This window comes from Centroberyx affinis, unplaced genomic scaffold (genome assembly GCF_046629955.1).
Source record: "Centroberyx affinis isolate AG114_WGS23_722 - 3 ecotype Tasmania unplaced genomic scaffold, CSIRO-AGI_Caff_v1 ptg002764l_1, whole genome shotgun sequence".
Taxonomy (NCBI): domain Eukaryota; kingdom Metazoa; phylum Chordata; class Actinopteri; order Beryciformes; family Berycidae; genus Centroberyx; species Centroberyx affinis.
The window spans coordinates 522,370-550,266 of record NW_027280925.1 but is presented as its reverse complement, the minus strand read 5'-3'; the positions used below and the strand labels follow the sequence as shown (position 1 = coordinate 550,266).

Below are 27,897 nucleotides of genomic sequence, written 5' to 3'. Positions count from 1 at the left end.
AAATAGGAGGAGAAAGCAGAGCAGGAGGAGTGGATAGAGGATAGAAACATCAGTGAAAACCGGAGGAGAGAGAGCAGAGGAGAAAGGGGAAAAAGAGCAGGAGGAGAACTAGAACCACAAGGCGAAGAACAAACAGAAGGAGACAGAGGAGGAGGAATAGGGCCCATCTGGCTTATGACTCAGAGATAAGGAGGACGAACGACGCAGCAACCTTGGTTTATTTCTGAACAAACACGCTTCTCTTTCGAAAGCCACAGGAACTCGGGAACAAACAAAGCCAAAAATGAGAGCTTTTACGTTCCTCTGCGCGTTCAATGAGTTTATACCCAAGCACACAGTCAGCGCCTAATTACTTTGGCCTTGGTCCATATTTTCCCCATCAAAAAGACTGATACGGGAACATTTCCTCCTACAAAATCATTGTGCGATGCCTGGGCTTCTCTTGCCTGTATCTCTTGCTCATTACCTGGGAATCGCTTCAGCGTGCTTAGCATTCTGTACATGACATCAGTTCTCCATCACACAGTGGTAGCTTGATAGCAAGGGAAGCAAACAGGGGTGAGGGAAATGTAAACTAAGGAGTAATCAAATCTGGGGAATGAGTTGGCATACTCAAGCACTGGAGAGATGATAAGAGACTTTGCTGTGTTCATATTAATCTTGGCTTGGTGTTTGTATCATGCTGTACCTCTAAGGTAATATTCAAATTTCATCTGGAGTGCACAAAGAAAAGTAATCTTGGGAATGCAGAATCTTCTTATAATTAAACATGTTATGTCATGCTGTATGATCATTTGTCCTCTGACTTTGTCGGTCCTTGAAGTTTTGCAAGTGATGATCAGGTTAATTGTGTTTATGCAAAACAACGCGTTTATGTTTATGTATGTGTAAAGTCATTCTGGAATTCTTCAACTCATTATAATAAGATGCATTGGCACTGGAAGTGACAGGTGAGTGACTGTGTGTGTGTGTGTGTGTTTGTGTGTGTGTATGTGTGTGTGGGGTGGGGGGGGGGCTATGTGTGTGCCAGAAGCTATAATTCTTCTCTCAGTGCAGCACCTTTCATTCTGTTATGATTATGTCCAATGCGATCACATCACAAGAAACGTTTAAAACCATTATATTGAACCAAACCGTGCCATTGGACAATAGATAGAGTATCTTGCAAAGCAGTCACACACTTACAGTACCAACATGCACAGCTACTATCCAAAACACAATGCTGCTGTGACTATTCCTCCCATGGTCATGAAAGATTGTGTTGTGCACATCGACAGCAGATGACAGATTTTCATCCAGACCCCTTCTGTTGTGTTTAGCTACAAAAAAAGAAAATAAATCACTCTGCCCCTTCCACCATCTGCCTCATCTCACAATTCAGCGACCTTTTTGCTTCTGTTTTTGAGCATCTCTTGCCTTCCGCTGAGAGTACGGCTCCGGACAGGTCATTTTACACCAAAATGGATCTGCGGGTATTGGAAGTCAAAGTGACAAATCAACAGGGCCAAGCAGAGAAAAGATGTGTCAGCCTGTTTTGTTCCCCAGCTTGAGTATAGACTGGCAGGGCTTAGAGCTGAACTGCAGTTAGCTTGGATTTGTTCTTTGCCAAAAGCACTGCAGTCAGAGAGAAAACCTTCCCTCAGATGGAAACTTTACAGATTCATTATATTTTCATTGATTGACATGGAATAATGATAACATAAGATAGAAATAATATGTCAATCCTTCTGATTTTATGTTACAGCCATCAATTGATGGGCCAATGCTACAATGCTACATAAAACCAGCTTTGGGGTTATATACAGTAGTGCTGTAAGTTCATTCCATTCCCTTCCATCCATGGGTCTATTAAGGCCAACAGATCATCAATAGACTATGACATTTATATGACAACAATGTCCAACAAGTTAACCATTATTGGGAAATGCAAAAACTGGAAGAACTGTAGACATCTAAGGCAGGATTTCAGCAGCAACAACAGAATGTGGTTTATTCAATCCTTTACTCCTTAGGCAGCTTTTACAAAGCAACTGACTAGATGATGGTGGTTGTGTTTTCCATGCAGAACTCTCATTTTTGTCCACACAAATGGCTCAATGAAGAGCCAACACCCAACTTCAATAGGCTGATAGATTAGGCCAAGGAGAGTCATTTGCAAGCAAGCTGTAGTTAGGCCAGTCTCCCAATGATAAAGACATCAATCGTAATACTGCGAACGTGGCGGCTTTATCAATTCCTTTGCACGCACGGCAGCCTATTCATCTATGAAGGTTAAATATCACCAGCTAACGAGAGTCAATACCTGAGAATTGATAATGGGCTTACTGTTGCATGCCATTTCCATGGAAACAATGATTCCACACCACCTCCTGTGGTGTTGTGTCCGTGTTTTTTCCCTCTTTCTTCTTTTCTGTAGTTTCTCAAGGGCATATTGGGAGGATAGCCAGGATAAGAGATAAAAAAGAAACTAGTATGAGGCTGGTACTCTGTGTCATGATTTATTCAACAGGGGAGGCTTTCAGGTCAAAGGGAATATATTCTCACAATGTGCTCGGCTGCTGTTGGTGGTCTGTGCCTAGGACTTACATTAATTTATGGCCCCCTGTGTTGGACCATGGTCAACAGGTAAGCAATGCCGCAATAATGATAAATGTGCAGGGGTGCATGCCTGCTCATCAGCATGTGTGTGTGTCGCATCCATCTTTACATGTATTCCATGTCTGTCACAATATCTATCCTAATATCTATCCTATCTCATCGCAAAAGCATTATTCTCATATTGCAAAATTGTGTCAGTTTTAGTGAAAATGCTATATATTTTCAGACTCCACATCGCTGACCATGATCCGCAGACTATACTGTGTACTTTAAGTTTCTACCGTATGACCTTATACACTGCACTAGTTCTTATACACTGGTTTTCAAACTGTGGGTTATGACCCACTGGTGAGTTCCAGTAGACAGCAGGGAGGCAGGTGGGTTGGAGGATGATGGGAAAAAAATGGCAAAGGGAGTGTTTAAGTTATTCAGGCTACACTAGCTTATTCTTATTCAAGTGCAGGATGATTTAAACAAACTAGACAAGCAAAGATAGGTAATTTTCACTAACTACATAGTCATATTGACCCAAAAGGAACTCCAGACATCTCTGACATCAAGACTGAACATCATTGACCATAATCTCAAGAACACATAGTATACTTTATGTTTCTACCATATGACCTTATAGACTAGTGCATTCGTATAAGATTTTTAAGGTTTGACCAATGAATGTTACAGATGTTGAAATGTACAAATGTACAATGGATCTAAATGGCAGCTTGCTGGTTTACTATGTTGTGAAATCTGGCCCCTGCCAAATAATCTAAGTCATATTTTTATTTAATTGTGCTAATATTGGTGACGGAGAGAGGAATATGATTGGTTGTTGACAATAGGTTTACTGCACATGAACGCTCTCCTCTCCTCACTTGTCGTGTAGTAGCTTCTTATCCTAAATTTAAAGTTCCTTAGCCACAGTGGGAATTGACTGGCAATAATCTTGATGCATGATAATAAGTAAATGTCCTCAAGGTTGTTTCCATGCAAAAAAAATGAGAGTCCATTTAATATATTTTTACAGGATCTGGATTGGAACAAAGATCAAAAGACCAAAAACTAAAACAAGATGTTGTGAATAAAAGAGAAATGACGCAAGTAAATGTAACTCAGAGGGGCAAGAACTGTCCTTTGTAAATGGTATTTTTACTGAAGCTAAGTGTGCTAAGAGTGCCAACCACTTACTGTATGACAATATAAAGATTGTGTCTGAGTAGCAATTCATAAAATAACAGAAAAAAGATTCAGGCTGAAAATCACCTAAAATCAAAAGATGAGTGAGGCCAAAGAAATGGCTGGAGAAAGACAGCGGGTGGTGAAAGAGATCGAAAAAAATGAAAGTGACACAGAAAGACCTTGATGGCCTAAGCGGGCGACCAGTGAAGACTCATGGGTATGAGCAGTGCCTCAACAAATGGGGGACACCTTGACAGTGCTGTCAAAAGCTACGACCAGACGTCAGGGAAAGGAAAAGGTCGCGCAAAGGGCACTCCTCTTGTTTGACTGTCTCAACAATCATCCCATAACATAATACCTGGACAATTTCTCTTTTAAAGTGGCCCTATATGGCCTTGTCACACAATGGAGCACACAGCAAGACTCACCCGCGTTCAACGAGGCATTACAGATCCTTGGAGAGCGCGGAGTGGTACATTACATAGCATGGTATATAGGGGACATATAGGGGATCTCTTTTAAAAAGGGAGGAGGGAAATAAAGAAGTGGCAGATGAGCCCAGCAGTCTCAAACTGTCATTTCACAAAACAATGTGGGCTCCACTTGTGGGAAGTCATTGACTTTGGACAGCCTCTCACAGTTTGAGGGCTCATCACACACCACGGATATGCAGACACTTGTACAAATACATAAGCATAAGGCCTAGTCATAATACTTTACACAAATACCCATGCACATGTAAGTGTATCCCACTTACAAACCTCTCAATATTTAAAGGTTTATGAGTGATGTCTCATTTCTCCTTCCAAGAAGACATCTCACAAGTGAAATTGCAACCAATATTGAAGGGAAACATGCCATATTAATTATGAGATCAGATCATTTCAGATATATCAGTGTGTGATTATGTAAGTATTTTTTAACTGGACCAGTATATCTCCCTATAACATTTCCATCGAAACTGAGGCTGAAAGAAGCTTTGAAAATTAATACCCGCTTTGCAAATTGAACTCACAATGGCTGTTAAAAATCAAATCATATAAACAAGAGTTGACCCTTTTTAAAAAAAAAAAAAATTTTCATCCAAAATAGATTCAAGTACAATATAGAGCAACTGATTCCCCCACAAAGGTGTTTTTTTCTGCAGTGGCTCCTTCATTAGATATTTAGTTGTAATGCTATTTTGGTTCTAACTCCAAAAAGCCCTATTCACTCTAAGTACATTCAACAACTTATTAACTTGAAAACTATATTCACTCAGAAGAAGTCATCAAGGCTTTGGAACATGCTGCTGTATTTTTTATTTACATCTTTGAGCTTTAATTAAATTAATGGACAACATAGTGACAACTTCAAACCGAAAGTCAAAACAAAAGAGATTGTGCAAAACTGTTTTCAGCTTTGGATCATCATGTAATAAATCTATATTACTATTATTAAAACAATACACTTTTAGACATTAACCAAGGCTCCATCTAGCCCTTGTGAAGCTCAGACACCTCATCAACTGAAATATATGTGTGTGTGTTTGTGTGTGTGTGTGTGTGTGTGTGTGTGTGTGTGCGCGCACACACATCAGCATGTGAGAGACTTGTGTGAAATTGTATCATCAAGTGCCAATGAAAAGTGAGGTAAACTCAGTGAGCTCATTTCACTTTTGCGTATGGTGTTTGAAAACTATTTAATAGGGCTGCATCATTATTTAAAAAATAACTAAATAAACTGTGTACTGCATTTATTTCAAAATCACAAGAGGTAGACATTTTTCTTGTTTTTATGGTGTTGGGCAAAATCCTTGGTCAAAAAGACAGACAATTCTTAATTATATTCAAACTGAGAAAAATTATATCTCATTAATATCTTTTTCCTTCCAAAATGTTTTTGTTTACATTTTTTCAAGTTGATATTTGTAGAAGCAGTTGCGTCAACATGTATCATCAAATTACATTTTGTTGATTTTCCGCAGCTCTAGTGAAGAGAATATTGACTTTGTTTCAAGGACTTTGATATAGTCAACATAAGAAAGAGGAGAGGATATTAAAATCCCAAAACATTGGGTAATGAAAATCAAGCAAATTCTTCTATTGGTTAAATAATTGTGTCATGAAGACTTTGGATGCAGTGAATACGCTCGAGTGAGTGGCCTAATGTGCTCAAGTAACCTGCTCTAAAACCTCATTTTAAAAGGCTCGCATCGAGCGGCAGTTTCGTCCAATTAGTTATTTCTACTCTGCATTTAAATCCCTCAAATTGAATAACTGCCAGGAAGCCAAAACTTCTTCATAATGAAGACAAAGGCTGTTACTTCAGCGCAGCGTTACAAATTGCACCCCTATCCTAGCCACTCAAGCTTCATTTCAGACTTATCAGGCACACTTGTGATTGGCTATAGAGTGTTAAAGTCCCGCCCAGCGTCAAAACGTGCCTGGACCCCAGAAGATAATTAGACAATGGTGATTTACCAAAGAGGAAAAATAAAAACTCACTCCTAACAATATTAGATAGTGAGAGATAGTGATTAGATAGTAGATTACTGTGCATGTGATGGTGAGTAAAGCAGTGAGTCTGAATCTACTGGCAAAGTTTTTTGAAGGCAGGAGTTTGAGGAGAGGAGAAATCCTGTTAATTCAGGACACGTCGGGACCCCGTCGTACTCGGGACAGCTGCAGCGAGGGCCAGTATGAGGAAGTCTTATTACGTATCGGTCAGTATATTTAGGCACCGGTAACTGGATTCAAGTAAGAGGCAGATTACAGGATTATGCTGTCATGCAGCAATACATTTTTTTGTAATTGTATAGCTGCATATCCCAGCTCCTACATTTCACATTTTCCCTCGGACCAACAGTAAAGCACTGAATGGCTTCCCTCTGCTGCTGGCTCAACTCCATCTTGAGGACAGCCTCCAGACCGCTCCATACTGCTGAACAATATCAGGCACAGATAGGAGCAAAATGGTTGGCACTGTCCAAATTCAATGTATTTTCAATTATTTTTTTCTTTCCCTAGATCAATTTTGGGCCTACTCATGCATGCATGCTATGACAATGGAGAGATAGCACAAAAGAGTAATCCACATTTTGCAATGCAATGGAAATTCCTTGCTAGTTAGTACCTTTACATTTTCAAATCAAAATGATGCTGACTGTAACTTTCAGACCGCTAACCAAGAGATGCCAAGATAAGCATATTTTAAACTTTTGTGTCAGTCATTGCCTATAGAAGTCACTGAAATCTAGAGCATTCAACTCCCTTTACACACAATGTATCCCTCTGAGGCACACAAGAAAGTGTAGATATTTCTCCAAACAGTTCAGAGTGCAGGGGCAGCCAGCAGCGGTGCCCCTGGAACAGAAAGCGCTTCAATGTCTTGATCAAGGGCACTTGGACAGAAACTGACACATTGGCTGTTGTGTGGGATCATAATTATGACCTTACAGTCACAAGATCGCCGCTCCAACAACTTGACCAAGATTATAGAGACTAACCTGAGGGGGAGGGAGCCCGCCCGCACCGGGTGGACAGTCAGGTAGCATGATGGTGCGTTTAGGGGTGCTGCACTGACAGGACGGAGAGGGGTTAGACATGCTCCAGTTCCCATTGAGGAAGATGTCGCTGATTGACTGATCCACAGGTGGAGTGAACCAGTCAGAGGCACTGGAGGCACAGGGAAGGTTCCTGAAGGAAAGCAAAGAGGGGAATGTGAACATTTAATCACCCCCACCCCCCCAAGTTGTGACGAGGCAGGGGCTGCTCCTGATCAGACTTGACAGTGTGGACTCTACATATGAAAGTAGAAATCACAGGTTATCGCAGTTGACAGCTATATTACAGCCGTACCATGGTACACATGGTCGTACATCTAGACTATATCAATAAGTCACAGAAATAAACAAATGAATGCGGAATTTGCAGAATGTCGGGTATTAGCCCTGATTTAAATTATGTACAGTGGCTTAATATAGTGTTAGTTTGTGTTGGAAGAACTTAAACACAATGAGCCTTGCAAGGAATATGTGGTCCACAGGTTCTGAGCTAGGCAATAATTGCATTTCTTTTCCAAGTTTAAAAAGCTCTTCATTATTCAACTTATTCTGATCAGGATGGTCTGGACAGCTTATGCAATGCTAGTCATTTATTGATCAAATTTGTTCTTAGAAATTGGATTACAAAATCATCAGAGTGCTGCTTTCAGAGGCTCAGAGTAACTTGGCTCTTTTATTGGTTCTACTTCAGTGGTGGTGTTTCTTGGAGGAGAAACAGACATACACATGTTCAGACACAAATGAATGCATGCATGCACACATACATACACAGCTGTGTAACTATTAGCCCTCTCACACAGACACACACACAGCTGCATGGCACAGCTGCATGGCTAATTGCTTTGCCAGTGCCATTTGGCATGAATGGACGTGAGTGCACACACAAGTACATATATGTTTGGCTGGATTGTTTTGGCAAATAATTTGTGCTTTATTCTTCTTGTGTACTCACGGTATTGGGTCTTCAGTCATGCAGCGAGTCCCAAAGCCAGGGTTGTTCACCAAGGAGTCCACCACCCGGGACACCTCCACATTATCTGGACCATCATTGCTGTAAATGTTAGGAATAATATTAATAAAAATAAACATTCAAACATTTTAGTCTCCATTTAAGTTCACAACTCCTTCCCTCACAGCAGGTCTAAAAATCAATGCAACCCAAAAACAATGGGAAATATTTTGGGCCCTATGTCCGGACTGTACCCAAGACATGTTATCATGGCCCAACTTTCCACACCCAAAGAAACTCTGGGTATTGGTGATACTGACTGGAGTGTGAAGAAATGTGCTGTGGCATTGGCTGGTTCAGGGAAGGCTTGGCTTAGGCTAGTTACACACTAGAGGATTATTGGACCGATTTACACTCAATTTGCCCATCTAGATAATCAGAGGGGAAACCCCAATCAGAGGCTTGGTTTGGACCAATGGTTGGAAAAAATTATCTGGTAGTGTGAAGGGTTTACAAATTCAATCTTCACCACCCCAACTGACTTGCAGACTGATTTGAGCCATCTCGATAATATCTAACCTGTTTGATATCTAAAACTCGGCATCTGCTTTGTCCTGAACAAGTCCTTTGGTGTGTGGGGATCAGAGATCCATCCCTAGAGAGAAGACCACCAATAGTCAATGAGAGCCGAGTTTTTGAGGTGAGACGGAGAGAGTTGAGTCTGGCTGTCCGCTTTCATTGGTTTGATTGGTGTCACATTGGATCACACAAGTTCCTATGAGATTAGAGGTCCTGATGTCAGTGATGTATCAGGAGTCGGAAAGATAACCTCACTTACTGTACATTATTAAGTGTGTGTGATAGTGGTACTCAGTCCTTGCCTAATCGTCTAGTGCGAGCATATTTATGATAAACATCTGTGCAATCCGTTGTTATGTGTGTGACACAATGCATTTTCAATGTGTCCCAGCATTGGCGAAGCAGAGCGGATTAGATGATCATTCGTCTTAAATCTGTCTTGACATCCAAGGCCTGAAAGGAAATTAGACATGTAGGCCGGGGGATCGGAAGCGGTGCATTTCAAGTAAATACTCGGTGGCGATGCAGCATGCCATGGGGTTTAGCTAAAACAAGAGTGAGAGGAAAATCATTGAGTTTACGAACCCTTTCCTTTGGCTGAGGAGTCAAAACATGAATTCCCAACACACCATTGACTGTACAGCGATGTGTGCTTTCTCTCTTTACATTAAGTCTGACTCTGTCTCGCTGCGTATTCTTGTGCAAGCAGGTGTGGAGATGTGCCCATTAAAGACTCTGTGTACAGTATATTCTCCTTACAGACCTTTCATCACTGCCTGAGTGTCTTGTACACATCAAAGCCCTGTGTCTCAGTTAAACAACCTTCCCTTTCCAATTCCATTCCCATTACTAAACACACACACACTCTGCCCTTTATCTTAAGGGTACTGTGGGAGTTTAAGCACAGTGTTTCATAAAGACCATGGCGATGGCTTTCTGCCAGCAGTGGCCACAGCCCGGCCAGCCATTGGGATTAATACTGTGTTCATTGTCTCATTTAGAGGCATCTGCATGAAGGTCATACGGTCATTTCTTCGGCCACCAGTGAGAGCAATTGAAGTGGTCCGATTGTAAAAATGGATTATGTGCAGCCATCTGTTTTGCTATTAACAATGGCTGGATTACTACGTTATTCAGGGTAATAAAACTATTGGACAGTTTAAAAAATGAAGGCTTGTGCATATATACAGAAGCAGCGGAACTAATGAGTAGTTCATTTGGTCAAAATGGAATATCCTAGAAGTAAGAATTCATGGAGATACAATGAGACAATGGCAAAATTAAGCCAAATGAGGCAACATAATAATATGGGAATTAAAAACTTTTTGGAGAATATGATACCTAACAGAATGTTGGTTAATATTATGTGTTGAAATTATGCGTGGAATATACAGTAAATAGTATATACTACAAGTGTATAATCCTTTGACATTTCACTGGAATTTCTAATAAATGCCACTGTGATAGTAACTGCCAGAAAATTACAGAGAGGCTAAGTAAACCAGGTTATTGCCACTACTGCATGTAATACTGCAGTGAGATGTATCAATCATTATCTTCAATCACTCTGAACTAAAATGGATCATTGGCATTTATTGGGTATGCAGTACACCAATGCACATCTGAGAGAACTTGTAAGATAAAAAGGCACAGCGCTCCTGGCCACACAGTCATCACAAGGGAGGATGTTTTAAAGTCACTCAAGGGAAAAGACAATGTTCAGTAATTGACCGCGGGGAATGTCAGAGAAATTAAGAACACTCCCACCTTACGATGTAACACACAAGACCGGTTCTCAGTAATCGTCATGACAACTGCATCTGCTGTTCAAGTTTTCGCCAACCTTGAGCGAGACTGTGTGGCACAGTCTGTCGGGCAGCCAGCTCTGAAATCCCCTGTATGAGTCCTGAACCCTCCCTTGTGAGTTTTGTTCCCGGTTGTGGCATGCGTGACTGTAACCTCTGCTGTGGCCAAATAAAGGAGAGAAAGGAAACACACAAGCAGGGCAGACTGGCCAGTCATCTTGATAAGAAAAGTTTCATCACTGTTTTAGTTCCAGGAAAGGCTGCAGAGTTTTACAATGGCCTCCTATTTCCACAGTAACACGCAAAGGTCCTGCCAGTCCATTGAAAACACCCAGCAAGATCGATCTATTACAATGAAATGATCTCCTCTGGATAGAATAAACGCGCTACCGTAGAATACCAATGAGCCCAAAGCAGTAAATGCAATAAGATTCTTTGTCACTGCAGCAGCTGGATACTGTATGGGTGTACCGACAAGATACTAACATGAAATATTCAACATGTTTTTTCTCATGTTTTCCTGCATTTTTGTGATGTATTTTGAGAACAAATGTGCAATTCCACTATAAAATGAAGTAATGCTGTTACACTGGCAAAACATCTCCCACCTTGAGAGGGGAAAAATACATAAAGGTGCAAGAACAAAATACATTTTTGTCCCCATTCTCTGGACTTAATATATGTAGAATATGTGATTTATATTAGATCACATTGAAACAGGGAAGTGTGTAAATGTGTCAACAGATAGTCTACAAAAGGAAAAGCTTCTCACTCTAACCAACAGTTGAGATGCTATCTTAGATAAACCAGTTTCACATAAGGCTACGATTAATTGTGTCTCGACATCTTCAAAGTGAATTTCTACAAAGTGCTGCCAGGGGAAATGGAAAAACCTGCATAGTGGATAAGCAACGACAGCTTCATGTTACAAGAAATGAATATGAATACAGTGCAGAGATTTCTTTGATGGTTCGAACAGATAACAGACGATGCATATTAGAATTCAAACATGGCATTTTACAGCACTTATGTTGTTAGAGAGAAAGCTAGATCATGTTGCAGCCATTTTGAGCCCACTGGTGTGAATATAGGGAGACTTCTCCCACAGAATCATATGACTTCAAAAGATTGAATATATCTCTGGAGAAATTCCATCCATAACTCGGGAAAGGCTAAGAGTTATGTCACACATATTTGCCCATATGAAAACATGGGCGTATGTTTCTTAGTTGTTCCTTAGATAAAGTGGAGCTTTATTTTTTTTATTATTTTTTTTTATGATATCCTTGGTGATAAGCAGTAATTGCTGTAGTGTTTTTGCACTGCACTTTCACTACTCACGTTAACAATTCTATTCATTCCAAACAAACCACGGTTTCTGCTTCTGCTTCTCACTTCTTGTGCACCACAGTATTTTTCCCTGCAAATACCTACCTGCTACTGGGTGTTTAGAACAGCATGTAACAAATGTAAAAGCTTTCATGAAGTGCGCATAGGTTGAGTCACTACTGTGTTACGTTAATTGGCAATAGAGAGTAGCAAAATGGAAATGTATTTATATGAAAATGGCACAGATTCATACTTTAATATAAAATCTGAATAGGCAGAGAACATGGTTAAAATGACATAACATTCCACAAGTGTGACAAGTTATATTATGCCATAAAATCCAGAGCAATAGTCCCTCACCTGTAGAAGGTGGTTTGGGGCAGTCCATACATCCAGGGCTGCAGCTCCAGACTTGGATATTCAGAGAATGGTGGAACGATGAGTGAGAAGATGAGAGATAGGCACACGAACACAGCAGGCAGGACCACCTAGGAAGATAGAGACAAATGTGAAATCAGTATCACTCATCATAGTGTCTTTGTCACAACTCTGCTGAAAATGTTTCACAGTACTGCATCCAAAAAGTCATTTGAGGTAATGAAATGTTCTAAAAAATGAATGATTTGAATGGTTTTAATAGACGTAGCGTTACTCGGGGGAGTAATTAATGGCAGAAGACTGAATTAATTAATTTGATAATTTCACTTTCCAAAATGCATACTGTAAACCTACATACACTGAAATGGACAAAACAGCAAATTGAAAACAGAAAATGTCACCCTAAAACTAATTTCTATCAATGTGCTTAAACGAAGGGTGGGTGGGGGTCAACAAAAATAAAACAACATTAATGCAATTAATAAAAAACATTGTTTTCAGGCAACAAAAACCTCTGCTTTTATATTACCTTCGAGACATTTTTCAAGCTTCACTCTGAAACCATTCAAGCTGCTAATTACCTAAAAACTAACTTCATTAGAGTGGTAACCCATATAGAATCTTTTTCCACTGTAGCTACTCGGAACAGGCATTTCATATGTGGAAACAAGCTGTGTCATGTTATGACCAATATAATTATTAAACGCTGTGAGTGATGGGATTATGACTATGCCTGCTTTAATGGTAAAATCATAATTTACACCCTTATGTAGGCTTCATAGCGATGCAAGCTGCATAAGATATCTGCATGGATGATAGTGGAGTGCATGTTTATGCGCGTAAGCAGGACGGCAACACAAGACTCAATGCAAGATCAATTACATCATCCCTTTCCCTGAGCCCCCTAACTGTCATTACATGCAACAAAGTGACTGATGCAACCAACCGAGCACACGGGACCATCACGTTTACCTGTGTGCCTATTAATATGCTCACCACCAACTTGTTTTGGCTGTTGTGCATGCATTATGAGTTTGATTAAACACTTCCAAATGCCTGCCACCATCATCCGGCCACTCAGGCATAATTAATTTCTCGCTATTCTCTCGCCTTATTTTTTTTTCTTTTATTCAGAAGCTGCCACGCTTCCCCCCTCCGGAAGCCGAGCCCCCCCCCCAATCCAATCCTCTTTTCTCCGTCATGTAAATGTTCTCTTTTCATTTCATTGTCAGAGCTGACAAAAAGGTCAGTGGGAGAATGCAAGATATCTTTAATGTTTAATCACTTGTAGGGTGGGGGGTACTCGACAGCAGCGGGAGGTTTGCCTACACTTGATTAATTGCAGGGCCTGCGATTTGCCGGGCCAATTCAGGATGCTACAATTGAAAATTCTAAATTTACTGCACGGAGCTATGACTATGGAAATGCGCCTGGAAGAAAGATAAAGAGCAGCAATGAGACTGAAAAGCTTAATGACAGTCCACAAAAGAAGAGACTATCTTTTTCTCTCGCATGCACACACACACACACACACACACACACACACACAAACTCTCTCTCTCTCTCTCGACAGTAATTGCAGGTGACAGCTGGTACTTCTTCCATTGTGTGAGATCTGCAAACAAAGGGGAAAAGTCATTATGTTCACAAAGCCAAAGCACTCCCATGAACAATGCATGAGTTTATCACATTCTCAAGTTTAGTGGGGATTTAAAGAAGAGGAAAGGATTACATTCGAAATGGGAATAAACACCAAAACACAATTAAGACGTGTATTATTCACTGCAAAGTCAAATGGCTCATTAGATTGTGTTTGAGGGCAGAATGGAGGCATATTGTTGACTTAATACATTTGTTTTCCCCATAAACATTTTTGTCTATCTGATTACATTTGTGAATAATATACCTTAATATAATATACCTTGCCTTAAAGTGTGTATCAAAAGGAAGAGCATTCATACAGTGTCACCTTGGATTTGTTACAGAGGTTTTGCCCAGTGTTAATAACTTTCCTTATTAACACTATTAATAGCTTTCCTTTTTACAACTGTCTAATCAAATCTAACACATAAAGAGTTACTAACTATTCTTATCTCCACTGTTCTATCATATCCAGAACAGAGTGTCAGACAATAATTCATGATACTGGAACTTAAATACAACAAATGAACACCTTATGAACCATTCTAGAGTAATCATTTGACTCAAAAACACTGGACATATTGAGTATTACAGAACATGCTAAAAGCAGCATCATCTACTAAAGGAAGACTTTCATATTCTAGTTGCACAGAAGGCTGCTGGCGCTCCGGTGGGACATTGTAGTCAATTCCAGGACTGCATGGTGCACTCCGAGCTCCAGCTCTCTTTCAACTCAGCCAGCACAACACAACCAATAACGACTTCTCTCTGATGCCAACATTGCCAAGCGACGTCTGTCCCCAACTTTCTTCCCCATAAATCACTCCTTTTGAGTTTCATGCCATAATCTCCTTTGTATTCCCTTACCACTTGTATTCGAAGAGATTACCTCACCACACAATCATATCTGCTGACAATGGGAGCTGTTGACATGATGGAAAAAACCTTTTGTCACATGAATAAAGAGGAAGAGGTAGGAGGTACGCCCTGGCAGACAATGTGCACTCTTGTACGTACACACACACATACACACACCCTTATCCTTCTATCCTGCTCTCTCACACAAAAGAGGGACGTCCAAGATTGACAGTGACTAATGGGGATTGGTACTGCAGCAAATTACAAGAAGGACCCATACACCTCACCAGAGGTGGAACACTGCGCTCTCTCTCTTTCTCTCTCTCTCTCTCTCTCTCTCACAAACTCACACACACACACACACCTACACACACAGGACAGTGGGTAGGAGTGGAGGGGTGGTGCTTCACAATCCTTTTCAAGTGTAATTACTTCAATGTCATGGCAGCCGTCATAAGTGATAGGGTTACATGATATCAGCTATGAATCCAGATGTGTGTGTGTGAATGATACTTCAAGTTTGAACATACTTTATAAAAACTGTTTGGAAGTTATGAAAAAGAAATTGAAGTACCTTGGAAACTGCTACTCATTGAAATTGGTTTTGACTTGTTTAAATTATTTCTGTTGATTGGTTCTGACTTTTGGAATTACGTCTATGAACAACAAAATAATATAGACATACACTTAATAGGCTAATAGCTGCCTGTCATCTCTCTAATTGTTATGTTATCACATTTAATGCATAGCTAATGAAAACATATCATTAGCCTACACTAAAATGAAGGAAAAACAAATCACAGGTGTCACTTTGAGTTTTCCATGCCAATCACAGTTAAGTCAGATGAATTCTATAAAATCTAAACAGAAAGTTTTCTTGTGTCTCAAAATCTTGCAAAGGCCTTCAACTTGATGGTACTTTAACTGTAGCCAGCAAAACACCTTTGACACACACACACACACACACACACTCTCTCTATATACAAATACATTTTAAATTTAAAGCCACACTAGGCAAGATTTTTATGTAAGAAATACACTTGTAATCATCAGCCTAAACCACAACGGGAGGCTGCAATAGGGAATTGAGATGCCAAAGATTCACACGTTTTACCCAAATGAGATTCTGGTGCCGGGAGCGGACACTTCTCCGCCCACAGCAAGTGATAAATCAAAACCTATGAGTGACAACTCATAGCAAACTGTCTCCCAAACAGCAGCGAGCAGCACTCCGTCCAGAGAAAGCTGGACTTTGGTTTCCTTTGGTAAAAGCATCACAGACCAGCTGGGTTGGTAAACATGAGTGTGCTGTGTGCAGTTAACTGACATCACTTTACACGATTTTGGGGTATTGAAGTTTGAAATTATTCAGACAGTTACAGTTTCAGTTACATCTCACTGCTATTAGGAGCCACCGATGTGTAAAGTTGCCTTGTGCAGCTATAAATAAAAAAATAACCTTTTAATTTAATTAAAGGGATTACTGAGAGGCAAAATTACCATTTGGTTTTGCCTTAATTTCTTTTCCCACAAGCTTCACTCTGTAACTATTGACTCCATCAAGACAGATGGCATGACTTTTCTAGCAGATTTTAAAAGACTTAATTCTGTCATATATTCCATTAACTGATGCGTTGAAACCCCAACATGTATTTGGTACAATACTACCTTGATCCTCCCCTGCAACCCTCTAACATAACCCTTCAATTCATCAACATGACAGACTGAGGCCATTACCTGGGCAATGAGTCCCTTGCGGCTCCTCCGGGCGTGGTGGAAGCGCTTGATGAAGAGCGCCAGGAACTGCCTCCTGATCAGCTCCCATCCAGTGATGACCGCCGACCCCCTCCCACTGACACTCGCAACCCTCTCTGAATCTAGAGTGGACATTAACCAGTTGTGTTATTTGTCATCTATGCATCTATAAAAGAAACACACTTTTCAGTACAGCTAATGAGCTGATCAAACATAACTGAAGTGTGAAAACTACCAGCTGCAGCATCTCATCCCTCAGTGTCCCAAATTCCTTCTGGTTTTCAATGTAACATACAGTATGCATGGAAAATAGTGTTGTGGTCTGATTCATCGGAGAGGAACAGTGTAATAAACAAGAGCTTTGTAAACACCTTGGTTATATGCCTCACACCCTCCACAAATCTTGTTTTAATATTACTCACAAAATAACTCCTGTGTTTTCACACAAGTCACAAAGATTACAAAGCATATTCTGATTGAAAGGCATTCTCATAGTGTAAAACATTGTGTGAAAGTGAAATTTCTTTCAAAAGGGCTTTGCTCTCAAACAAAAACTGAAAAGGTGGCGGGCACCTTAGATAACATTGCGTAGACAGAAATTAATTTCTCTTTGAAAATTACAAAAGACAGAGTTCTTGTTTAAGTCCTCAGTCCTTTTCACAATTGCCACCAGGGTGAAAGAGTCAGATCTGAGCCAGACTAAATGAGAAGTTATTAACTGGGGGAAAAAGAGGTGCAAGGAAAACAAAGCCATTTACTCGAAAAATAAAAGAAAGATAGCACAACATGAATGGGAACAACAAAATACGTACCCTCCACTTTACTGCTGAACTTTCCCTTTAACTCTGCATGAGCAAAACAAGACAAAATAGCAAGGAAAGGAGAGTTTGACACTTCGTCAGAACATTGTGCACCAGAGATTAGTTAATTTTTAATAAAGGTTCAGTTGAACCTTCTGAAAGAACACCAATAAATATTATCAAGGACATTTAAAAAAGTTTTACTGATTTTCATCAAACAATTCCAGACTAAAACATGAAGAGACTTGCCACTCATTCCAGGGCCTTGTTCTGAATTTGTCTGGACGTTGGCGATCCTGTTCCACTTGGATTCGTGGGAGCTTCTTCTGCAGTCTCTCACCAACAGCTCCTTTGCTGCTGTGGGAATACAAATAAGATATGTTGTTTTGGCCTGACCCAATTTAGGGTTATAAATAACAATAAGAATAGCAACCTGCCCTGCAAGGCGCCATATTATTCCCTGTAAAAGCAGAAACCCAGGTGTTTTAGGACGGGACATAAAGGAATCTGATTTTCAGATTAACTGAAATGTGGAGTTGTTTGGCAATGGATCCAAACAAAAAAGATGGAAATAAGGTCAATCAATGAGGAATAGGAATTGATGGAACTCAAACAGAAATCATTCTGTATGCGCAGATATGGTGTGTGCATGTATATGTGCATGTGTGCATCCTGCCACCTTACTTGGAATTTCAACATCCACTCCGGTATCTTCTGCCACTTTTAGAAATATCTGTGAAATGAACAAGTCATGTTGAGTGTCTTACAAGAGAGATGTATCCTGTCACCTTATTACATGACTGGCTGACTGTTCGACCATGACACACTGTGACTTATATACACAGCATATGCCACCACCACTATCCTTCCCCACCACCACATACAGAATAACTATGCAAGACGTGCTGTTACTTCGATAAAATTTTACTTTAGTAGAAGTAAAATTACTGGTGCAGAAATATACTTAAGTAAAAAGCAGCTTGTTTCAAATTAATTCAAAGTTAAAGTTACTGAGATAATGAAAAAAAAAAAGCAGACATTGTTACATATGATCTTTCCCATGCAATGTAAAAAGGATGAGGACAGAAAGTTCAATGAGTGACACTGAATTATTGAGCATTATAAAAATAAGATCGTGAAATTCATGTCATTATCGTAAAAAACAAAAAAACAAAAAAAAAAACACTGAAAATTCAGTAATGTTACTACATTCATGTATACAACAACCAATAAAATTCAAACCAGTATGTAGCTGGATTCATGTTAAAAAAGCTACTATCATAGATAAATTTGAGCTTTTCCTCCACAAGCTTGACGCAGATGCTATTTCCAATTGGCCAGTTTCTCATGCAATGCTTATGGAGAGACTACAAAACTTTGAATGGGTGTTTATCGGAGACATTTAGAAAATCATTAGGGATGGCATCTGACGTCTAGTTGGACTTCGCAAATCAGCACGGATGCATGAAACAACCTTGTTGCGTCTAGATGTCAGACATTCAAAAGGAATTATTCACATAGCCTGCAGGCCATGAGCGTCTGACTCATTTCCCAGACACATGAAGAGCATTTGCCAACAGTCCCTGTTGTATATGATCCAACACTCTAGTTTGCATGCTAAACACATTGTGTGAGTCATTTGTTGAGGAGAAAGATTACTGTCTATATATGTTATGATAAGAACGACAACAACTCTACTAGTACTACTACTGATAATAATAATAATAATAATAATAATAATAATAATAATGTGTGTGTGATACAGAGAGAGATAAGGAAGAGAAGAAGAAGAAGGTGCAGGATTACTTCTGTATGTAGGTGTATACGGTGGGTGCTTGTGTGTATGTGTGCATGCATCACATCACATGCATCAGTCCCACGCCTACCTCCTCCAGCGTGGTGTCGGAGATGCCGTAGCTGGTGAGGCCAAGGTCAGCCATCTCCAGGTCGAGCTCTTTGAAGAGCAGGGCGAAGGTCCCGTCTTTGGCCCCGCCATAGGGCAGGATGTAGGTGATCTCCTGGCCGATGCTCTCCAGGAACACCGCCTCGGGGATGTGGCGCCGCACAAGCTGACCCACCGCTGTCAAATCTGCGGGACAGATTTAAATTACCCACACATAAACTCTAAAGAACGGCAGAATCGCAGGACACGGACCATCCAAAAGTCAATGGAGAATACACATTTGTATCTCTCGTTTTATGTGTGTTTTTCGTTCTCTGTAAAGCACTTTGTGATGAATCTGTTTGCTAAAAAGCGCTTTGGAAACAACTTTGACATTGGTATTTTGTTTGACCATGGATATAAAAAAAAGTGTGTTGTTGCAGTGTATAATAAATGAACAAAAAGAAGGTAAGGAATTCTTGAAGGTTATTGTTAAAGCAATATTTCATTTTGGTAACTATTCCTCAGCGCCCACACCCTCATGAGTTCACAAACAACCCACCAGTATTGGCTGCAAACATGTTACATTTGTCAGCACCTTTCAGCATATTTTTAGTAAAAGTGTCTGGAGTGTCTAAATCTAATATTCATACAATGTAATATCAGGGAAACGGTTTACCAGAAATCTTTCTGAAGCGGTGGAAATTGAAAAAGTGCTATGTAACATATTGGATACTCTACATATATCTGATGCTGTGACCTTTGAACACACTGAAATAGATCAGTGGACATAATTCTCCTGCCTCATCCATTCTTAAGCTGGGCCTCAGTGAGAATCAATCAGGACAGTGTTGCGGGCCGCGCCGCGTCCATTATCGATCCAGAACCTCTCATACATAATCACTGCAGCTTAACCAACCAGAGACCTGGCGCTTCATGAAGAAGTAAATGGATCGGACGTCACGCGTCAGACTAAATTATCTGTGTAAACGTGCGTGTGTGTCCGCGTGTTGGCCTCTGGAAGCCTAATGAAGAGGAATGTGCTGTCACTTGTGGAATTATGATTACTTTTATGGCATTTTCTATGTCATATTTAAACATCATGTGTGTTATCACTCTAAAGGAATAAGCAGGTTTGATTGTGCGTGATGCATTTTTCCAAGCAGGATAAATTGGAGAATGAAATTGTGTCTGTGACACCTTCCACTGAGATTTTCCTTGTGATCACGTCTTGTGTGAGCTGCTTTTGTTCACATGATCAAGACTAACAATGATCAAATCAAATCACCACCATCACCTGTCTCTTCTTTATTCTTTACTATTGAACAAAGAAAATAAACAGGGGAGGAAAAGCAAGGTCAGGGGAAAAGAGATTTGATTTATCATTTTCCTCAGTCATAGTTTGCCCAATAAACTCTAAGCTGAATGAGTAATTGGTTGATAATTCGAATGCAAACAATGGCAGGTGTCAGTTTTTTTGGAGCGGGGAAGTGACATGCACGAATGACATCAAAAACCTGCAAATGCTCAGTTAAAATCTCTGATCAGAAGTCTAAAGTCTGTTCAGAAAACCTCCTCCTGACACTGAACAGTTTTCCACATTATGTTGCTTGTCTGAGTAACCATTCTGGTTCGGATCAGGCATCGACTGACTTACTTCCCATATGTCATCCCTATGAAATCCCTCTCAAAGGCAACTATCTGTGCCATTACCTTGTTTCCAGACAAGGACTTGAAATTCAGAATTGGATTTAAAGGACCAGCACTAGTTAAGACCACCAATCTGTGGAAGAGTGGACAACAGCCACTTGAGACTGAGGCTCTCTCACATGGATGTGTGCCATCAGCTGCTGACAATCAGCAGCGCTGAGGGCCAAGCTCAAGTAACAAGGAGACATGATGCTCCTACTATCAAGTACAAAATTGGTCAGGGTTCAGTAGGGTGTATTAAAACAATACTGTGCTGAAGAACATCATTCCTTTGCACTCAATTTAATAAAAAAAAGAAATATTTTGACATGATGTTCAAACTAGCTATCTGCCAAACCTCACCCCCAACCATGATAGTGCAAAGTTGTTGTTTAAATTTATATTGTATATAATATCAACAAGCAGCATCCAAAATTAAATGTTTGGCTCACCTGCCAAGGCTGCTAAACTAAAAAAAAAATGACCAGCCAAAATCATAAATATATGTTTTCATAGAGATATGATAACCTAACCATTTTCCATGCTACCTCATTTATAGAATCAGGTACTGTGTTAAACATTCAATAGACGACGGCAGGTTTAGAATTTTAATGTAAAATCTGCTCACTAATACAACGGATCAAGTTTGTAATTTATCATAAAGCGCAACAGAATTCAACTTAATCAAAACACATCAAACACTGTATGTATCAAGGTATTCAAATGTTATCGTCTCAAAAAATGACTGGCCAGTGTCCCTAGTGACATTTTTTTTTCTTTAAGACAAATTTTACAGGCATTTGGCACTAGCTGGGTGTTAATTTCAGACGCTGATGAGAAGTGCTTAAACTGTACAATGCTGTCAGAACTAGGAACAGTGATAAAATTACCATGTTTACTGTTGGTCCTACCTGAGGGGTCAGAGTTGCTCCAGTTTTGGCTGCCAATGCCGTCATCCGGGCTGCCACTCCTCGCAGGACGGTCTTTCTCCTATTAATCAGAATTGGATTAGAAAGACTTCATCATGCCTTGCCACTTAGAGTGATGAACAGCGCCTCCTTGACAATTTCCCTCTTATATTAATCGAATAATGGACGCCATCAACAAGTTTCTATTTAATTGCAACCAAATGAAGCTGTACACATGCACCAACAGGTGTCATGCTCATCGTGTAGCTGTGCCAAGACGCAAGAAACCAGAGTTTAGTGCCAACCTTTTCAGTCAAGGAGACTGTACAACAGATGTGTGCGCACACATAATGAGGATGATTGTTTGATTCCAATCTAGGCTGAATAAACCTCACAAATAAAGGTCATTGCATTTTTCAAAAACTTTATGGCATTTAAATAGAGTTTAAACAGAGTGAAAATAGATAGGGACCTTGAAAGTCAAACTACCTCCAGCTGTTTCCTCGTTGTATTCGCTGTGTATTTGAAAAACTTTTCATTCAGTGATCAGCCTTGAATTCTTTCAAAGAGGAATAATTCAGGCCTTAGGTCTACCTAGCCCACAGCTCCTCTGCAATATTTGGCCACTTAATTACCAAGTCATCATTTGGGAAAGGGGGGAGCGTTCTACCTCATCCGCAAACGTGTTTGCATGTTTATTTATTTATTTCAAACAAATGACTCTGCTCACCACAAAGAGCCTGCAGACTAATGGTAATTGCTCTAGCCCTGCTGGCATCAGTGCATCTTGTTCATTTGCTCCTATTGATTAAAACTAAGTGTGCGAGGCACCATTGGCGAGCGAGACCGAGAATCACCCCTCTCCCCGGCGACAATTAGTATCATCCAGCACGTAGGCGTCTGCCAATTCTCATGCTGGGAGAGACTAAACACAGATCATTACAGGGGGAGGGCAGCGAGGAAGAGAGAGCACTCTGGAAAGTCAGAGGGAGCCATGTTCAATAATAGACTAGAGAAAGGTTACTGCGGTGTTGAAGGGGCTTGCAGTTTAAGTTTTTTCCTTGATACATCAATTCAAACAGAATGATCTCTATCCATTATAGGAGTTTTATGTAAAGTTAGCTTCATAAGAAAAAAAATACTAAAGGGGCGATTGTCTAGTCATGCAGGTCACCAAATCTGTGTTTATCTCAAGATCATGAGAGAACACAGCCAATTCTGTGTCTGTCAACAGCCGTACCTGTCAAAGTATCCTAATCTATCCCAATAAATCCCTACCGACTCACTCATTGTAAATGGCTCCGTATTACAGTGTCAGCTAAATGCCTAAATTGTAAATTGTAAACCATAAACATTAAAAAAAATCACTGGAATAGCAACAAAATGAATATGCTCATGAGAGCTGGATATTACAGCTTTCTGTGATATTAGATTAGAGTGGTGATACATCTTATTTGAAATACAAAAACTGTTTCCTGCTATAACATTCATCAACTGTGTGTATGACTCAGTATGAAATACTGGGGAGTGAGCGACACGCTTCATTCTCTTAACTACCGTCAAGGTAATTCCTTGAATGCATTGGGCTGCCAATTTTGTCTTTCTGCCTGGTATTATATGATTGCATTCTATAATTCAATTTATCCTCTTTCCATTAAGGACCACAATGGAAATAAGCTTACCAGCTTTATTGTGTTATCCTTGACAATTTCTGAAAACTGTACATGGTTTTCCCATGCTTTGGTTTCTTTTGTCTAATAAATAATATCAAAAAACTCAATAAATGCGAATCAGGACATTGATGAACAAGAGCATAGATGCTCAGCTAATCATTCCCTGTAAAATAAAGGTTCAAATGCCAGATCCAGACACTATGTAATATGTTCACACCTGTTTGGCCTGAGTCTGTGCAATCCCATTTCGCTGAGTTATCATCTTTTCATCCCCGCCTCGGACCAGAGTGAGGTAGTAGCCACTGCCAAAACATTTCTTCAGGAAGAGGGAGGAGCCGCAGCAACGCATCTTGCCGTGGGAGATGATGGCAATACGATCGCCCAAGATGTCTGCCTCATCCATGTGGTGGGTGGACAGGATGATGGTGCGACCTGAAGCGAGACAGAGAGAGAGAAAGAGAGACTGGAGTAACCAAACCATCGATTTCACCTGAATGGGCACAATTACATGCACAGTGGAGTGTGGTTGAAAAGGCTGAATAAGTGTGTGTGTTTGTGTGCTTGCGAGTGTGTATGTGTGTGTCTGTGTCTGAAGCAGAGAATTAAAAACAAATTGGATTGCAGAAATGAAAAAGTAAAGGAAAAGAATATAGCATTTTACAACTCTGTGGGACTTGTTTGTTTTGACAACTGCTGTTATGAAAGAGAGGCTTGACAAGAAAGATGCCATGAATCAAAATTGTTCAAATCAAGCCAATATCACAATCTGTCTCTGCATGGTAGTCGCTTATCTCCTTATTGCCGACTCCACTGTGTTTTTTACTCATGCTTGTCCTCATGGCAACAAAACAAACCACACTGAGTGTGTGGGTGTGAATCTTGGACAAATTATGATGAATGCCACCAAAGCCAACTTTCCAAGTAGTGTTTCAAAGAGACCACATTTTATTTTGTTTTGCCCGTTTGCGTTTGGAGTCTTTTGATTCAAGAGGCATCGTATTGAACACGACTGTATATGACAACCACAGCACGCATCGCAAGGTTATTCACAAGGGTTGAACCCCTTGCATATCCTGCAGTGTCAGCTAACACATATTAATTATCACATTCCCCAGCAAACAGGAAATAGATTAGATCTGTGATGAAGTCACAGCATGGTCATCTCTCTGCACTTTGCATGAAGGCAGCTTCACAGAGAACTAGATAATTGTTGATTGAGACTTGTTTCAAAGCAGACTTCTACCAATGCATTCATTATTAAGTGGCAAAGAGAGAGAGCTGTTATTTTTTTTATGAAAAAAATGGTACTAGCTCAAGACCATTGCATTCCTTTGTTGTACAGTTAGTCAATGAATGGACATTATTCCACTAAATATTAATTTAATTTAATCTTATTGTGTACAGGTATTTCCTTCAGGGACAGTTAGGTTTTCAGGGTGTAATTTTTGACAAACCCATATAAATAGTAAGTATCAGCTAATAGCATCTCTCCAGGTGTGCCATATCAAACACATTCAACTCAGAATCTGTCCAGGTGACCGGATGGAGTTTTCACCCTTTCTTCGTCGGATCTGTGGGTCTTTATTTCAAAAGGTCAGGTGGTCTGCTGAGCACGGCAGGTTTTTTGCAGTGAGCTAGTTAAATTTGTATCTTCGCAGGTCACATTATCCCAGGGACAAGGACACACGCTCAGAGGTCATTAACTGCAGCCCGACGCAGAGTTCAGGCATTTTGCTCAGCCAACTATTTCCGTTCTCTCCTCGGCCCGCCTCTCGCCCCTCCAGTGCCCTGCCACCCTCTGAGCTGCTAAATCCATCTCCTCCCAGTTAAGTATTGCTGCCTTATGCTACGCCAAGCAAGTTTGGATCCTCCTATATACAAACTCTGAGAAAAATGCCCAAGTTGAGTGAGTGCCCACCGCCCGCTCAATTAAACATATGGGGGAAAAAGCCATGCTTATGAAGGGCTTGGCTGAGGAGATCGCTGGAGGTTTGGTTTGACTGAGCCAGCTCATTTTGCATGGTTTGCTCAAACTCATAGATGATTTTCCTGGGGATTTGTTGTGGTTTACAAGGAAAAAATAATAAAAACGCACTGCATCATCTGTGAGTTGGGAGCAAAATAAATGTGTTTGGTCTGTGGACGGCCCACAAAGGTATTCTGATTTATAGTATGTTGTGGTGCATTAAAGCACAAAGTGATATATCAAATGGAGTTGGGGGGGTTCAGGTAAATTGGTAGCACTCTTACTATGTACAGCAAAGTGAGGCTGGAAATCAGGTTTCTGTAATTCATTCTCCTTCCCTGTAAATCAAGCGGATAGATATGGATTTCGCAGTGGTTGTCTAAGGTAAGATGGATATCGTGCGCATCAGCAGTATGATGAATTATTGGCCAAAACTGTGATAACTGCAGTTTGAGGCAATCGATTCACATCAATGATTTGAGGATTACCTTGACGCCAATGTCAGCCTTTCCACTAAGTTAAAGAAAGAGACAAACCTGTTGTTTTGATTAAATGCAATGCAAATGAATAAGAAAAATAATTTGACCCATGTAAATGCAGGCCTATTATATGCATGGGTCAATACCAGCTGCTGTTGAATATGAGATTTTGCAGCATTATTTGGGTCACGTTTGAAGGTTATCTATTTATTTCACCTCCGAAGGCAACACAGACACTGCGGTTTGTGCCAGGAATCTCTAACTGTTTAAAGATAAGCTGAAGGGTAGACATGTGTTGAAAGAATAGCTTTCCTGGACAGTATTGTGTCGGATGTTATCATATGCTGTGGAGAAAGTTATGTCTCAGATGGCAGTGCTGGATGTTTACAGCTTGCTCCCATCCTGCCTTCCACTCTCTCCAACAGATTTTATTGAACAGATGTGATCTTAAATAGCTCGGTATTTCCACATAAAATCATTAGAATGGCAGCTTCAATGTGGCTGCTTTTTATTTAAATACAGTGCTATGCAATGCAGACAAAAAGACTTTTGTCTGAACAAACTGAATGTTTGTTCACAAACATTCAGTTTGTGAACAAGGGCTGATAGATTTATATGTTGTTTATATTGCAACATGAGTTGCAACCTTAAAACATTTATTTATTTAAAAAAACAAATTATGTAGGATATTTTCATTTTTCCCAAATGCCAGCGAAACTGCAATCACAGTCTGTAATAAATTGAGTTGCTACAAACAAATACGGAATCGAATTTTATTTGGTGAATATCCCTTTGTCTCTGTGAGTAAATTTGTTTTCAAGGTAAGTCTGGGGAGGCACATAATTATTCTGTTCATTGATGTGATTTTTAAAATGGGTTTGTGATGTGGCATTCAACACAGTGTAATTTATATATTTAATGAATGCTACTTGATTTAAGCCTGTGTGACCAATCCTCATAATTCATTGCTTTAGAAATTATTTGAAATTTAGGGCCACTGCAGGCCACATATGCAAGTCATTCTCTAAATAAGTTTGTTTTTCCTACTAATCAAATCTAACTCCAGATCAGTAACTCTACAATGCCCATTTTATGTTTCATATATTTGAGAATGTTTTCCTAAACCAGTAGGAAAGTTGTTTTTGATTACAAAATATATACATAGCTCAATGCTATAATACGTTTGTCATATATGTGATCTTGGAGGAGCAGGTTTAAGTTATCACTGTTGTCATGTGAAAACCTCATAACTACAATTTGGGGGATTTGTTTTAAATTCTTTTTGAGGATTACATGGTCCGTAATCTTGCGTAGCCTCCAGCTCCAATTTTCTCACATGTTTACTGTCATAGGAACAACAAGGAAGTTTCTACAGATGGCTAGCTAACAAAATAAAAGTCACATGATGCTGCTGTGGGCTAATAGCCATGCCTATTCTGGCTTCTAAATGAAAATGATTGCATTAATTAAACCCTGGTGTGGACAGCTACTTTCCTAATAGTAGGATTGCTACAATAACAATATATTACTCAGGAATGATAGAGAGGAAGGCTCTGCTTGGTCGTAACTTTCTTTTAAGGGAAAATTTGTTTGCATTTTATCCGGTGCTTGTGGTTTTGCTATCAGTGACAAATTTCTCTCTCCCGTGTAATGCCAGGTTTCGGCCAAGTTTGCTGAATCAAACTTGTACCACACCCTGTTGGTAAACATGCCATTACATCACACTGTTGGTCAGCAGGGTCTTCCAGCTGAGAAGCTGTATAGGCCAGTCTGGTATAATGAGCAGACTTCTGGCCAAGTGTCTTGATTCAAAAATGTCATCCATCTTTATCTCGCTCATTTAATTTTTAGAGTTGCAGCTAAGCTAACGATGGAAACTTGTTCAACT

At 40.0% G+C, this 27,897-nt stretch overlaps 1 protein-coding gene across 1 annotated transcript in view; it reads right to left on the bottom strand.

Annotated features, from left to right (window-relative positions):
• LOC139657817 (phospholipid-transporting ATPase ABCA1) overlaps positions 1 to 27,897 on the bottom strand; it is a 144,788-nt gene that overhangs the window by 58,258 nt on the left and 58,633 nt on the right. Inside the window, exons 22-31 of the mRNA XM_071535745.1 lie at positions 23,782 to 23,996; positions 21,895 to 21,973; positions 19,299 to 19,501; positions 18,097 to 18,145; positions 17,662 to 17,769; positions 17,425 to 17,457; positions 16,595 to 16,734; positions 12,341 to 12,468; positions 8,271 to 8,369; positions 7,262 to 7,451 (exon numbers count right to left, since the gene is read on the bottom strand). Coding sequence (XP_071391846.1) covers positions 7,262 to 7,451; positions 8,271 to 8,369; positions 12,341 to 12,468; positions 16,595 to 16,734; positions 17,425 to 17,457; positions 17,662 to 17,769; positions 18,097 to 18,145; positions 19,299 to 19,501; positions 21,895 to 21,973; positions 23,782 to 23,996 — 1,244 coding nt within the window. The remainder of the gene's footprint in view (positions 1 to 7,261; positions 7,452 to 8,270; positions 8,370 to 12,340; positions 12,469 to 16,594; positions 16,735 to 17,424; positions 17,458 to 17,661; positions 17,770 to 18,096; positions 18,146 to 19,298; positions 19,502 to 21,894; positions 21,974 to 23,781; positions 23,997 to 27,897) is intronic.